Genomic DNA, 16,484 nt, shown 5'->3' on the forward strand with positions numbered 1-16,484 from the left:
TTGAATCTTAAACATTTATCGATCGTAATTTGTGCAAACAGCTAAGAATCGTAACACTAGTAATGCTATATTTATAGTTAATAAGTATGAGTCAGTTAAGTTTATAGACTTTAAGAAGTAGTCTATAAAGTTCGTTGTTTAATCCAGATTTATATGATATTATCATGTAAAATAATTAAACTTAAGTATGTATAATATAATGAAAATAATAGGGAAATACACATGTCACTAATTTTACTATTGTTAAGCGTGTTTTATGATAGAGGATTTAATGACGCCGAATTCCGAGCCATTTAGAGCGGTATTCTAGATGTTGAGGTTAATTACCCCAGACAAATTCGGATTTCATAAAAAAAAACACAAGAAAACATACGTCACAGTAATGAACTGATTTTTATTTACAATTAAATCATCAATCAATATGGCATGATTTTATATCAGGGGGGGGGGGGGGGGAGGGGGTCATGAACCATACTTATTTTGTTTAGTTCATAGGAAGAGCATTATACTTCAATTAGTGACGTTTATCAAATATGAGATAGCGAATAAATTTGGTTCAACGAATAATGACATAGATTTACACCTTCACGAAACTTTTTAAAAACGCGGCCTTTAACTAATATTGTTCCAATTACCCGGAACTTCGATACCTTCTTTACTCCGAACAGTTCTTTAGTAACTCGAAATGCATGTCTCAAGTGCTACAAAAAATCTGCTAATAAAACAGGAACCGTCCGTCTAAATGCCATTATTAATATACGCAATTTATTTTACAGAGCTATTCATAAACATTGTACATATAGATAATGTAGTTTCCGAAGATCTGTGTCCATGGTAACGTACACCTCTTGCAGAAACGATGCTACGTTATTTTTTTTTTCAAACTAAGCATCAACGAAATATTATCAGAAACTAAACATTATTGTTTTTTATCTTCGTTGCAGAATTATGACAACATTGTGGGAAATCCTACATAACAAAGCGATCAGGATTTACATACTCCATTTCACCGATTGATTGGTGATTTACTGTGCTTGAAATGAACGTTTTGAGTTTATGAATCAAAAAAAATTGTGAATGTGTACTTCAGCAGAGGCTGAGGTTTGTCAAGTTTGAAGTTACTAGAACCAAAACTCGCAAAGATACTGTTAAAAAACTGTCAAAACAATAGAAAAAGTATTTATTTAGAAATACGTCTTCACTATTTGTCTTCAAAAACAAAGCAAATTATCGTAAATCAACATCTTAGAAAACCGAATTATTAGTGACTGTTAATATTAAAAAATCAACAACGGTATATTGTTTATTTAGATACGTGTGGACGTGCTTCAAATAATTCGTCATTGTCCCTATCATTCCCCCCCCCCCCCCTGAAATTTAGGACATTCCTCTTCCACAGAAGTTTCAATCAACCTTGGTACGACCTTTTTTTTCAAATTTAGTGAAATGTTGCACACTTCACACCGTTTGTCTGACAAAACTGAATTCACTTACTACATTCGACTCGGAAAATACTGGGAATTTATTCGCACGCTTTTTAATCACGTGACGGGTTTCGACCATTTTGTAAACGTGTACGACCGATAAACGACACGACGCCGTTTACACGTGTAAAGGTTGGAGCCTCAGATCATGTGTCCATGAACAGTTTCAAATCCGGAATTAAGTTCGCCACAAATGGAGATTGATAACAAATAATTGGCGGGTAATAAACACAGAACTGCAGATGAAATGCCACATCTGTTTTGTTAAAACTACGTTTTAAGAGTTAGACAATCAATCTAGCATCCCATGGAGGGGAGAAAAGAAGATGTGTAGCTGTGAAAAAGATAAGCTTTTTTTACCACTAAAAGCGTCAAGAAGTGCGTCAACGGTCGTTCTTATGTTGAAATAATTAGGAAAGTTGTAGCCATATTAAAGCAACTATGCTCCAGATGATCAATTTGCATGAAAAGAAGCAATTGTCGAAAACTGTCATAAACTTGGTTAATGTGTACAATGCATTGAAACTTACATACTGAAGTACTACATAGTTTACAATGTATTTAAGTTAAGCAGTTATTTCGTGTTTTCCATTAAAAAAGATTACTGGGTATGTCTACCTAGTAGAATTCATTCCTTATGCGTGATTGGCTAGTCGGTGTTATCGCGTGATATTACCGAGTTAGGTGTATAGCTTAATTATGTCACATGTTTGAGTAAGCCGTCGTAACTCAGTGGATACGACGCTGGTCTGCTATTTTGGCGACACGGGTTCGAACCCGGTCTCCGACACAATTTTTGTTTTATAGTTTGGTACTTTTTTACAATTATGATATCAAAGCGTAACACATTCTATTAAATAATTGTCCTGAGATTCGTTACCCAAATTTTTTTTGGTGCCAATCTGGTGTACAGTCCCTTTAAGTAAAGTGTTAGTAATAAATTAATTTGTTGTCTCATTACTTGATTATACATTTGGCAATGCTAGGATTTGAAATGAAATAATTCTATCACATTAACACAAATAGTTAAACTACAATACCCAGTATGCGCTTTTGTTAAAAAGTTGCTCAGTCGAATACTCTTAATTAGGATAATTCATTAATGTGATTCTGAAATTTGGATTTTAAAAGAAATAAGTTAACCATTGTTCAAGGTCTTCACATGACACCCTTATCATATCTATACGTTACCAGTTAATAGAACTGTGATTCATTTTACATTAACGCAAAGTAATTCTTTGTTCATGTTTTTTGTTCAGTCAACGACTGTTGTCATTGTTTAACCGTTCAAAAATTAGTGTTATTCACAGGACAATAATTTCACAATACCATTAAATAACACAAATGAATTACGAATAAGCTATGAAATATAGCCAGCTAGAATTTAAACTAGCGATGCTGAGCATCGCACACCCTGATCAATGATCATGGCTACTGGATTGTTCATTGACATTTTGTTCAGCCCGACAAAGGCGATCATCCAGCTGTTCCTGTTACCTGTGGATACGTAACCATAGGTAACAATAATACCGTAGGTACAACCACAGTAGTGATTCCCCTTTGCCCAGCGAAGTACAATATGCATGTTCTGCGACAAAATTGTTTTGACGACTCGATCGCCTTTTATTTTAGTAAAATAACTAAGTGTACGTTTTATAGCCTTATCTCTCTATACATAATTCAAGTTTAGGCATAAGTTGAACCATACATTTTTTTCACGCATTCAGAAGACACTTTATATATTTCGTAAAACTGAATTATATAGGGATATAACGGTATTTTGTCTCCTTTTACTTACTTTTTCATATGGGAAAGTAGTCAGGGACTTGCGAATGGTAAGACCAAAAATAAAATTACGGTAACAAAGGAATGACCTTTATATATATAACAGTCTGTTAATAGCCACAATCGTGTTTTTATCGTGAAATGGACCGGTGGTCAGAAAACAGACTCAATGCCCAAACTCTCTTTCATTCTCAGAATATAGTGCTAATCCTCCTAAATAAAGAGCTTGAGGATAATAATAAGGATAGAGAACGGAGCACATTTTATAGTTGTATTACTTCTTGACGAACGAGTTTGTTTCACTACCATCAAATAATGTCTTAAGGCCAATTTCAGAGCAAGTTTGTTTACTTCCAACAACTATTTCTTTAATGGTTTCGATTTGCTGATTTGCCGTCAATTATAAAACATCAAGTTTCTGATTGGAGCTTGAATATCATTCGTTGACATATATTTCATAGTGACAAACATTTAGGCCAACTTTCATTTAGAAGGGATTCTAGATGTAGCCTCTATTCTAGTTTTCACTTTTTTACATGATTTGGCTTTCGACCTTATGTGTCCAAGATAAAATTTGACCTAAATTTCATAGTGAGAAATATTTTTTTTACAACCACATTTCATGAAAATTGGGCAATATATGACCTTCAGTGTTTACAAGTCTTTTCTTAGATTTTGAATTACGACCTACTTTATAAGCCCATTTGACCCGGACGCGAACTTGGCATAGTTCTCATAAAGGTGAATCTTTTGATCCACTTATATGAAAACGTTTTTGACCTCTTATATTAAATTTTAAACTTAGATTTGCTTATGACCTAATCGTTTACCATACATGACCAAGGTTCAAATTTACCTAAATTAAACAGGCACAACAATTCTGGCAAAATTTCATGACGATTATGCCAAATATGTGGCCTCTAGCTAAATGTATGCACGACGGACTGGAGTCGGCCACAGAAGCTCACCTGGAGCAACTAGCGCTCATGTGAGCTAAAAAACTAAATGTAACTATCAATGTCATTATTTTTATTTTGTTTAACCACTGATCATGGCCTTATTAAGTCACAAACTTGTGTCCCAATATACAGTTGACAGTACTGCTAATACAAAAGCTGCCAGCAAGCTCGATTATTCCTAGTGCTGGGCCTCAACAGCAAACGGCATGATGTTGCTTTAACCTGATAAAAAAGAACTAAAGGAGATAAATTTGCTAAAATGCATGTCAGAGTTAAGAGTCAGAAATGTATTCCAGAGAATCCGAATTTGCTACCCAATACATCTAAGGTTTTAGCTAGAGGGTATTGTAAGGGTGCTGTCCTGTAAAAAGACCCCTCCTGCCCTCAAGGAGACCAGATTGTGCAACTTCCTACTTCAAAAAATTAAATGCTTACGTTTGTTCTGATTAAACTTGGAATATGATTATACATCTAAACAAACTTTACGTATTTGGTAGTTCAAAGCTAATAATATATTTCAAATTAGCACAATTTCTAACATTTTCTATGAAATCCATAATGCTTTAATTATTCCCTGCCCGATACAATGTTCCCATTTGTCACTCACTACCCTGTCTCTTTTCTGCAGCACCCTGTCCTTTTTAAAACCTGGTAAAACCCTACCTTCATCCAGATATCTTATCGGGGCATAATTCTGAAAAATGGTTTATGGTTTAATCTAATATCTCGTATACGTGCGCGGAGCGTTCGACTTAACAAGTCCTTACGGTTAATATGTGTTCAAGGGACTACTTCTTTTCTTTGTCGGAGTGATGGGTATAAAAACAAATTAGGCACCACTGAACCATCGGATATATTCCATATATTGATAGTTATATTAATGCATTCAAAAATGTTTTACATTTGATATGAAATAATGTTTCATTACTGTGCAATACAGTTTGTAGCAAATTGCTTTTAGGCATATAAACAGTTATTGCACCAAATTCACAAAGTACAGCTGAAACTAAATAATTATGGAATCAAATTTAAATTTAATAATCCGCATTTTACGCTACAATGAACTTGATGAAGAATTCAAGTAATCATTGGATGGCATTTTTTTTCTTTATTTGAAACTGGGACCAATAACAAATCCTACTCCCTGTTTGAAAGCAGAGCAAATTAGTCTATTTAGTTCCTGTAACGGTGAGTTTTCCGAGATGCACATTTATTTCTTTTAGAATGATTCATATTTGAACACTTTTCACTAGGTTTTTTTTATGTTTTATCGGTCACGTTCCAACCGAGAATATGATAACCAATAACGGGTTTTCCCAGATTTACGGAGACTTCCAACAAGTAACAACTACAATATTGTTACAGGAGCATTCCAATTATTTGCCGATGATTTGACTGGAAAGAATGTTTAAGAATGGTAAGTTGTAGTAGTGGTACGATATTGAAGAGGTACAAAGTCTCCGACATCCTTTTTCCCACACGCTTCTGGCGCAATGTAAATATTGGCACTTTAACTTTATATTCACATACTTTTCTTTAAGAATTACATTAAATAATTTAAAATATTTATCATTTGATTTTTGATATCATGAGTTTAAACGGTTTAGTATCGATTTGCTACGCTGGTTTGGGATACTAAGCTGTTAGAAATGTAATACTTGATCAGTAGTTGTAATAATTGTTGACGTGATGCCTACGGCCGCGTTCATTTTGAATATGCCTAACGATCTGCACTATAACCCATAACACACACAAACTAAACTAAACTTAGTCTGTACTTTCTAAATCATTGACTCACAATGCAGTACTTATTGAAGAATTGGATTAATAAGTGAATGACATTTGAAACAAAAGAATAATAATTGGACTAGTTGCCACTTCAATAGCAAAGACTGAGGTATCATACCTGTTCTTTGTATATTCATGTGTCCTACTAATCTTGTCACAACAACTTACAAACTTGTATTTTGTATATAAGGGCTTTAATAATTGTATATTTTCGTAAGAATTGTGTGGTTGGTAGAATTACCGAAAGCACTCCCATCCCCCTACGCTATCCTCAGGCAGACAAAGACACAATATTGAGTACACTCAATGAGTTAGATTCACTTTCCATTCCCACCGCCGACTTTTGGTATCTCGGCCAACACCGTCTCAGTGGCCTTGTGGTTAAGGCGTCTGCCTACGGAGCGGGAGGTCGAAGGTTCGAGTCTCACAAGGGGCTTGTTTTTGCATGGCCGATTGCCGACCCAGCAGCTAGTTAAATCGAGGGGTACCGATTACCTTCCTGCCAGGCGCCTGGCTTTTGGGATAAGGACTCGAGGTAAAGATGTTCACGAATGTAGGTGTCTCATACGCCCAACGGGCTGGTCCTTAACTAAGATGGGTGACACTATAATAAACAAACACTTTACTTCACTTTACATAACATTTATAGATCTGTGTTCCACGAAGTTTGGATCTTAGTCCCTCAGAGAGTGATCAGTCGACCGAAGAATTGTAAATGCACGTTTATTAGAAGGGTTACCTCTGCGAAACTTCGCGTACACTCGCTGAGATTCTTCGCTTAAATTGATAATTGTTCGAATAACAATTTGAACTGATTTTGATGGCCAAACTAAATAGCTGCTATTAGTTTTCAACTTCAACTTCAACTTCCGAGAAAATATTTGATTGACTTTTAAACACTACGTTTGCATGAAGTTAGCTTACCACAATATAAAAAATTATGCAGTCCTATTTCCCAATGACATATCAGAACGTGACTTGCTCTTTTTGACAATGTTTGGTTATATCATGACTGAATAATTGCATTTTACTGTGATACGCAATAATAAATGTATTAAACCCGAAACAGGCTATGTTACAATTTCAAGATTTTCACAAAATCTCAATTGAAAATGGCTGGGGTCAAAGTTCACAGTATATGGTCGTTTTGAAAATACTCTTGTCAAACTCCAGACTGTGTAACATTTAACTTGAAAACGAACTGAAGCATGTTTTTAAACTCAAAATATGTCCAAAATGATACTTAAATATGCTCAAGAACCACGGTTATTGTTCAAGATGCAGCTGTAAGTACAGAAAACGTGTGCTTGTGTTCTGAAATATCCAGGGTTCTTAATAAGATTCGGTTGAATCTTCTCAAATAAGTAAGAAATCGACCAGCTACTACTTATTCCACTTAATTCACTTCCTTTTCAAAGTTTGAACTGGCCAAATTGCTATTTAAACCAACGGTTTTGGCCGGAAGTTACTTCTTTCGAGAACACTGGATATTAAAAAGAAAAATTTTGTTGAATGAAAAGCAAGGTTGTTCTTTTGCTTGAACTTATCTTAATTTGACACCGTATTGCAGTTATTCATTGAGATCAATATATAAAGTTATGGTAAAGATATATGTGGCCTAAATAAGTGTTACTCCCGCATACTATCATTCATAATGAGCCTTATTACAGCTGCACTCTTACAGATGGAATGTTTTGACACCTTTTTTATTTTTTGTACGAGGAACAAGCCAATTTATGCAAAAACGCATGGAAACAAGTGATATAACACTGCTGACAAAAAATCAGTTCACATATTTTTATATTAAGAAAAAAATTGATGCTTAATGCATTTTTCTTTAAACGTTAGTAACGCTTTTAGCCTTTAACATAACTTTTCGAACGAAAATATGTAAATCTGCGATCTGATCGTTGGTCAGCAGTCTTATATTACTGGTTTGCAGATATTGACGCAATATTTGGCTCATTCGAAGACAAAAAATAAAAAAGAGTTGTCAAAATGGTTAATCTGTGAGATTGCAGCTTTAAGGCATTTTGTGTATATAATATAATCTTATAATTTCAATTGTTTAAATTGTTTTCATATATTTATCAACGGTTTTCATAAAAAAATCGTGTTTCCTCTATTTGCTGGTACAGTCAACATTAGAATAGTTGCTTACGGCTTTAAAACCTAATATGCATGCACACATATAAAATTGTGCTTAGTAAGCTCAGCTGCAAGTTGTGATATTTCACTGGATTTTTATTTGATATGAAATCAGGTTCTTTAGAGGCCCAGAATGTGTGAGGGCTTAATTATTGAGAATTGAATTGAATAATTAAATCATTTTGAGAGGGTTAAGAGAAGTCAATTGTATATAAATACGCGTTGATAAGTTTAAACTACTAAACAATCTCAGTCTTTTAGAGAGTAACGTGAAATAGATATTAGGTTTTTACTTTTTTCGTACTTAATTCAGAATAAGCTTTCAATTGTGTTTGTTATTGCCATAAATCCATTTTTTTATACTTGGGGTTTAAAGACGTAAAAAAGGTTAAGAGAGGTAATTTGGATATTATACATACACTTAGTTAAGTTTATAGTACTAAACCATATTAGGCCTTTAAAAGTCTTGAACATTTCAACATAAGCTTATTCATACATTTTGTTCCAACCAGATGTATAAAAAAAACCTTTTTATTGGAAGGCAATATAAAAGGGTCACTCTCACAGATTTACCATTTTGACAACTTTTTTTATTTTTTATCAAGATTGCTGACAAAAAATCAGATCGTAGATTTTCTTATTTCCGTTAAAAAATAATGTTTTATGGCTTAAACCGTTACTTACGGTTTAAGAGTGAAAATGCATAAAACATCAAATTTTTAACTATGAAAATATAAAATCTGCGATCCATATTTTGTCAGCAGTCTTATATAACTGGTTTCCATGGATTTTCGCAAAAATTGACCCTTTCAAAGACAAAAAATAAAAAAGTTGTCTAAACGTTCAATCTGTGAGAGTGCAGCTTTAATTGTAAAGACTGCATGTGAAAATGCATATTTAACTTTAAAATTTCCATAACAGATTCCTTTCCTTTTTAGTATATACATGATTTTATCCGTGCTATTTTATTATAAATGAATTGGAGTTTAGTTTAATTTAATTATTAAACTGTAAACATGATGTTTGTCCAAAACGTTTTATCATTTCAAACACTTGAAGGAATTTTAATGGTTTTTAGAAATTATTGTGTTGATTATTATGTTTTATTGGTCTTAATGAAAGCAGTAATTGATTTTAAAATCTAAACATCACATTTTTTTTCATATTAAGCATTTTGTAACTTTTTTTTTTCTTTTTTTTTTTCGATTATGTTTATTTTGTAACAAACACATACGACTTTATTCTGTATTCTCAGTAATATGTTTTGAAGATGTTGTGTCAGAATTGCTTGGCCACAAGTGTATAATCAATAATTCCTTCATCTTTTTGGGGTTTAAGATCCTTTTATTTCATTATTATTAGGAATTGAGAAAATATTTTGCCATGATTAACCACCATATTTAAATTGAGTTTTGCCCATTCAATTCGAGTAAACCATACAATTACTCTTATTTATATTCTTCTAATGCGTTTGTGTACTTTATCTCAAATGCATGGTAGCTCTATAAAAGTTGAAATGAGAAGGTCACCTCAAATTTTGATAGATAGTATAATGTTTTATGTATAATTTATACAATTGTATTGTAGATATTTGTGTATTTATACAATCAATTGTCAACAGCAGCAGAACTGCTTGCTAGTTACAAATGGGTGAACTACTTTTAAGTTGCATTAACATATATGAAACAACGTTTTCCTTTCACTCCTAGTATGTTTTACTTAGTCATCATGTAAACTTTAAATATAACGTTCCCTGGAGTAATACATCAAGCCCGTAGAGGAAGCGCCTTTCTTCGTATTAGTTTCTGTGATATGAGGAAACACACATAATTTTAACCAAGCGTCGACGCCGTTGTAGAGGTGATTGTTTACATGATAGTTCATTCGTCAGTCCTGTAAAGGTTTTCTTTTTTTTGGTCAACTTAAGTTGAGGACATTAAAACGTTATTTTCCGCTAAAAATAGGGTCATAACACCATTCTTATTATACGGATGCAGATGCAAAACCCAGGTGCACGAATCCATATGCTTACTAACATTCATATAAAGTAACATGACTGTGACCCTAGTACTTTCAAATATCAATGCAATACAAACACTGACATCATAAAGACATATGAAAGGATGTCAGGACAAGCGAAGAAGTTGTACCATGAAAACTAAGTATTTTAAATAAAGGTGTTTCCATTTTCTTTCAAAGCCTTAAAACTGTTTTCTCTTATAATTTTCCTTTCATTGAATATTTTTGCACGAGTCATGTGTTCATGTGTAGGCCACTTGCTAAATGTCTCCAGCTTGTTCTCTAAAAAAATGTACGTTTCTCTCATTGCCTGTGAAAAAGAAGAATCATATATTTGAATATCATCACTTATAAACCGTAGTATAGTTTAAATTCGATTTTCATAGAGTTTCATTCGATTTAGGCTGATAGTTGTAGAAACAATTACAAGATTAACAAGTTCAATTTAATTGTTTATCAATAATCGATAAGTCGCAGTCCATACATGTCCAGAGATGTTGCGTTCATCGAAAAATACCGAATCACAGACACATACAGCAACACATCTATGATAGTATAATAATAGGGCCGGTAGGACCCTGGGAAGCAAACCTGAGTCAAATACTAATTATGTTATCATAAACCAAGCAACCATATGGTCTCAAGTGTTCACAAGCCTTAACTAACAATCGGCCTAGTGACCTATTTTTTACCCCTTATGATCCAGCTTCAAGCCTGACCTTCATTTCATGGCAATCATTTAAAAATATCCAATGATGTGGCACTTAAAGTGTCTACAGGTTGTTACTAATACTTGAGCTAGTTTCCTACTTTTTAATTATCCCATATGACCAAATAAAAAACACGAAATAGGTTTCATGGAGACATTTTGACTTAATTGTTTGACGATTGGGTCAAAATGTAGTTTCCAGTATTAACAAGCTTAGCAAAAGTTCTACCTGGAGCAATACTTACATGATCCAATTTGGAATATTACCTATAATTCATGCACTAAACACTTCGATTAGGTTTTAAGAAGATAAAACCAACCAGCTTTTACAAACATTTTCTTAGTTTTTATCTGGTGAATTTCTTTTTGACCCACATGACCAAGTTTTACAAGTTTTATTTATACAAACATTTTAACCCGATTTCTTGTTTCACACAGAAATCGGACAATTGTTAACGCTCAAACAAACCCGAAACTAGACCATCACGAATATTGATAATTCCATAGCACACTGTTACCATTGCATGTTGAAAATTATTACAAGGTTTCTACTGAATTGTAACTGTAAGTAACAAATGAATCTTACATACAGACTAGACCAATGCATTTTCCAGATGTTGGAAAGTGGCAGCTCCAAGAAATAAAACCTACTCAAACGTTGACTAATTAATCAGCTTAAGAGTGTTTATCTGAAAATGACACCACAATACAAGTTTTAGAAATGTATAAAAGACTTATGTAATATGTGCCTGTCAATGGCAATAAAAAGAATCTCTGCAATGCGACGAAACCAGGTTTTAAATGGTTGACAGAAGAACTTTAGCCTTCGTTGTAGTTATGTATGGGTGTCACATGCTACATTATTGTTGTCTGCGTCTTAATCAGTTCTAATTTTTAGTAAACAGGTTTTATATATACTTATATATCGCAATGGCTTAAATGGGAAAAGCGGTCTTGATTATTTAATTTTCGGGGTTTTATATGCGCTTTTATTGTGTTAGTTTACATGTATAGTGGTCAACAAGTACCGTTCTATTATCAGTGTAGGTAATTTAATAATTGGTCTGTCAAAGAACGAGGATTTGTCGCATATGATATATATGTGAAGGAACTGATTAAGACGCAGAGCAGACAACAATAATGTAGCATGTGACACCCTTACAGAACTATAATTCACTAACATAGAAATCATATCAAATAATCAAGACCGCTTTTCCCATTTAAGCCATTGCGATATATAAGTATACAAAACAGATAAAATTATTATCGTAAAGCTGTCGTTTACACTCAATATACACTGAGTACTCGGGAAGTTGCCAATACAAGATACAAGATACAATTCTCTTTATTTAAAGTCGGGTATAACATAGAAAACATAAGCTCAAAGATCTATTTGCCAACATGAATAACAATCATATATTACATAAAACACTGAATTGGTGACCTGGAAATAAATAAATATAAATATATAATAAATAAGGTACCACTTGAGAAAAGATATTTACAAAGTTATTTATATATATATTCAATAACACAAACAAGATGGATTAGATCACTGTCAAGAATAATAACATCCACTAGTTTTCCCAAGTGTACGGCCATTCCCCACTCGCCTGGTTTTGTTAGTTGACAAACTACTATATAATGGTTAGTTCGTTGAAGAATATAAATGAAGGATAATGAATTAATGTATTTTAAAAACAAAGTTGCACGTAGCATTATGCACATGGAAATAGCAGCATGGTATAGTAATGTGTAGATAGTAAAATATATATTTGCTTTTGTTACTATGGCTTGATGGAAAAAGACTTTTGAAAGTAATGCGAATCGAAGGAATATAATTTATGACTGTAAATAAAAGCTCTTATATATATTGCTAACATTATCATAAACAGTTATGTACAAAGACATGGCCGCTCCTATGCTTGGGTCAAGCCCTACCTACAGGCAACATTCAAAGTCTCTGCCAGGCCATTGCCTTGACAAGTTAAGCACCTACCGCTGTGTACAAATGTTAATTGGATATACTAGATCGTAACAAGAGAAATATTTTAAAATATTGCCGAAAAAAACATGGAGCATTTGCGAGATTCCACACCCGATAGGCCTCAAAAAGGAAACAGTTATATCATTTTAGTTGTTATTACTGATTACACATCTGGGTATCAAAATTTAATAAACTATCTATATCAATGCAAAAACGTTTACCTTTCTCTTCACAAACAATAGTGAAATTAAGTATATGTAATTGCTTTATGTCTTAAACAGGCATGGAACCAACTGAAATTCCCTGATATATGTTACGGTAAGCCAGCATTTGTTCGAAGGGGAACCAGTTTATCGAAAGGTTATTTTATTCTTTAAAAAAATGATCTTATCAAGATCATGATTGATTTATCAAGACGGATTTCAATATTAAAAACCTTTTCCCGCACATTTTGCAAGAAAATTAACACGAAATTAATACTGCATTTTATGCATCGTGTTCATTTCACAAGCTTCTATTTTATTTAGTATCGAAACAGGTGAAATTGAGATCACTAAATGGCTTATTCCAGTAAAAGAACACCGTATTATAAAAATATGTATACTTATGCGTTAAAAAGCCGAAAAACTAATCAAACATATCAATTTGCTAATGTTTAGTTCCCTTTAGGAGTGTTTGATGTTTGTTTGATGTTTGTTATCAAATAATCCGTTTTAAAAATTTACTATAACTGCGGTCAATCCGGTGACCTTGCTCTATGATATAATAATGTGTTGATCTAAAAATCAATATGGGATCTACAGGTACTTGCCAACATCCTTAAGAAGTTTGAGGACCGTTTGTACAAGCGTTCTTTTAAGTTGATTGGACAAAGAAGAAAAGAAAGTTTTGACCTTGCCCTTTAACCGTCCGGAAGAATTATCTGAATTAACTTTTCCTTCCTTTTATTTTTTCATTATATTATATACAACTCTATATACAATAGTCAGAAAATCATAAAAAAATCACTTTTTGTTCGTAGATAATTTGCTGGTTCATTGGCTGTAGTGAAGAAATAGAATCATTAAATACTTCACTGACATAGATAATGATGCTGTCAGACTTTAAATTATCCTTTTAAAGTACTCTTTGCACCGGCTTCTACAACACCGTGTTGATGTAAATGGGATCCTCTGCAATCGCATGGAAAGATTCAGAAAAAAACGATGTCAAGTGGCTACTCATACGGATAGTAACGATTTAATGGTTTGTATTGAATTCGGGCTTTGAACCAAAGAATTGATAGTATCAAATTAAACGTACGTTAAAATGTTATACAGTATTGTGTGATTACTATGTTTTACCTTCATTGAGTCAGTGGAATAACTTGTAAAACATTGTTGCTTCTAATTGAAATTTTAACTTTTGATCGTTATACATACACAAAAGATCACTTAAATATGCAAGAATACACCACAAACTGTATATATGTTTATACCTTTCTTGACATTTCCGTAGTAATTGTGCGACTTTGAATTTGACTCATCCAACGGCGTGAGTACCTGAGAATTATCGTGACTGAAAAATAACGGTAACTGCATTATACCGAAAATGTGATAGATATGCGTGCATAGATACCAAGGTATAATTACAATTTAAAAAAATCGAGTATCTATTAGCTGTTATTTACTTTATTAGCTGAGCATGTATAGTGCTATTCTGCAACTGAATGCAAATCTTTCAAAGCGGAACACTGTTTGAAAGGCAACGATGAACCGAGTACCGAGACATATCACCATACACACCATTGTGTTTATAAAGCGCTTGGTGTTATATTTAGGAAAATACATTACCATTATTGTATGTTGACTCTTAATTGCGCCAAATGCCAAACACCTTACTGTATAAACAGGTGAATGCTAAAACCCTATAAAAATTGTTTTACTAAATGTTTTTTACATTGTGTTGCATTCCTATCACAGATATGACACAAGTGACGTCTTACAGTTTCAATGTATTATATTCATGCTTTTATCTTACCAATTTTCTCCTTTTTCTGAAATTAAATCGATGGTAGGCATTGAAAGCAACAAACATATATTTTTCGTTATTATTTCAGTATTCTATATAAATATATTTTTAATGTGCATTCTAAAATACCACGTCAAAACCAATAATGAAAATATTAAGTTTTATGTTTAAACTTTTGACCCCTGTGCTTGTTTCTGTAATTTTTGATATAAACATATTATTCCGTTCACAATTAGACATAATTCATTTCCATCACTCACTGGTAATTCAAGCTTGATTTAATGCATATTTTGATAACATTTACCATTTACGTTTTATATTTTATTCGGGAGTGTTGGAATGCGAGTGAGGTTGTGCACTGCACACAAACTAGTTTAAACCCCCAGTATAGTTACACTTTACTGACTGTTCCAAGGCGGTACCTATCAATCCTTGTTAAACAAACTTTTTTATAGTTTTTATTTAGCATAAATATACTGTGTTGTTTGTTGAGTTTTGTTTTGTTCATCCATGTTTCTGGTTTGTGATTTTTGTTTTTTGTTTTTGTGTTCCACGTCTTTGGCGTTTACCCTGTGCCTAAAACGGGGTGTATGTTTAAAATTTCGGCTAATTAGCTTGGTTTTGTAGTTTTTCATTCAAATATTTAAAAACATAAGTATTACATATAGTTATATGCACATGCACCAAAATGACAAACAACAATATTATAGCGATCAAAGTGCCTAGTGATTTAAAACATATTTTTTAAATGATTTTGGTCCTTCGTTACGAGCGATGTGGTACTAGTACAATTCATGTTGATGACAGATCCCATCCTATGTCATTGAATTGATAGGAACAACATAACAAAATTGAAAAATATATTAAATTACCAAATTAATTTATAATACTAACTCAGAGCATCATAAACCGATGTATCTGTTTTCGTTGACAATTCCTCGTACGTCTGGGCTGCTTTACAGCTGGAGCTGGCTGTACCAGATCTATTATTTAAGACATACACTTGTGCCAACTCTATATTAATTCATGGCAATTATGCTTGACTTATTTAATTTAGGAATACAGTTAACTAGATTTTCCAATTTTGAAATCATATTTTATTCAAAAATCGTTTCATTATGCAATGATTGGTCAATATGTTTTCAATAATGACTTTTTACCAATCAAATCATTTCAACACTAACACTAGCCAAAATATAACATGTGAACAATTAAATAAGGTTGTATGCGATTGGGTGATAGACATTCCATTTCAAACTCATTGCATATGCTGTACGTGTACCTTATTTATGAACGTTTTACGTCTGACAGTTTCAATGTATTATTCAATGCTATTATCTTACCCATTGTCTCCTGCTTCTGAAAATCAATAGAATGATAAGCATTTAAACTGCCATATATGTATATTAGTGTATACAGATAATCCCATTTTCAATGTATACATATATTTTTAAATACCATGTCAATTCCTATCATGTGAAGAAAGTTTTGATAACAGTAATCCGACATATATTTATACACATATGAACACCAATTACTAACAACAATATTATAAGATGTGCGTTTAGAAAGATGTGGCTTATATTACACTTCCT

At 32.9% G+C, this 16,484-nt stretch overlaps 1 protein-coding gene across 1 annotated transcript in view; it reads right to left on the reverse strand.

Moving 5' to 3' along the window:
• Positions 1-14,858: 14,858 nt before the first annotated feature.
• The window catches only part of LOC128235179 (hemicentin-1-like), a 52,141-nt gene continuing 50,515 nt past the window's right edge, over positions 14,859-16,484 (reverse strand). Inside the window, exons 26-28 of the mRNA XM_052949925.1 lie at positions 16,233-16,248; positions 15,784-15,872; positions 14,859-14,914 (exon numbers count right to left, since the gene is read on the reverse strand). Of these exons, the coding sequence (XP_052805885.1) occupies positions 14,895-14,914; positions 15,784-15,872; positions 16,233-16,248 (125 nt within the window). The 3' untranslated portion in view covers positions 14,859-14,894. The remainder of the gene's footprint in view (positions 14,915-15,783; positions 15,873-16,232; positions 16,249-16,484) is intronic.

Source organism: Mya arenaria, chromosome 5 (genome assembly GCF_026914265.1).
Source record: "Mya arenaria isolate MELC-2E11 chromosome 5, ASM2691426v1".
Classification (NCBI taxonomy): Eukaryota; Metazoa; Mollusca; class Bivalvia; order Myida; family Myidae; genus Mya; species Mya arenaria.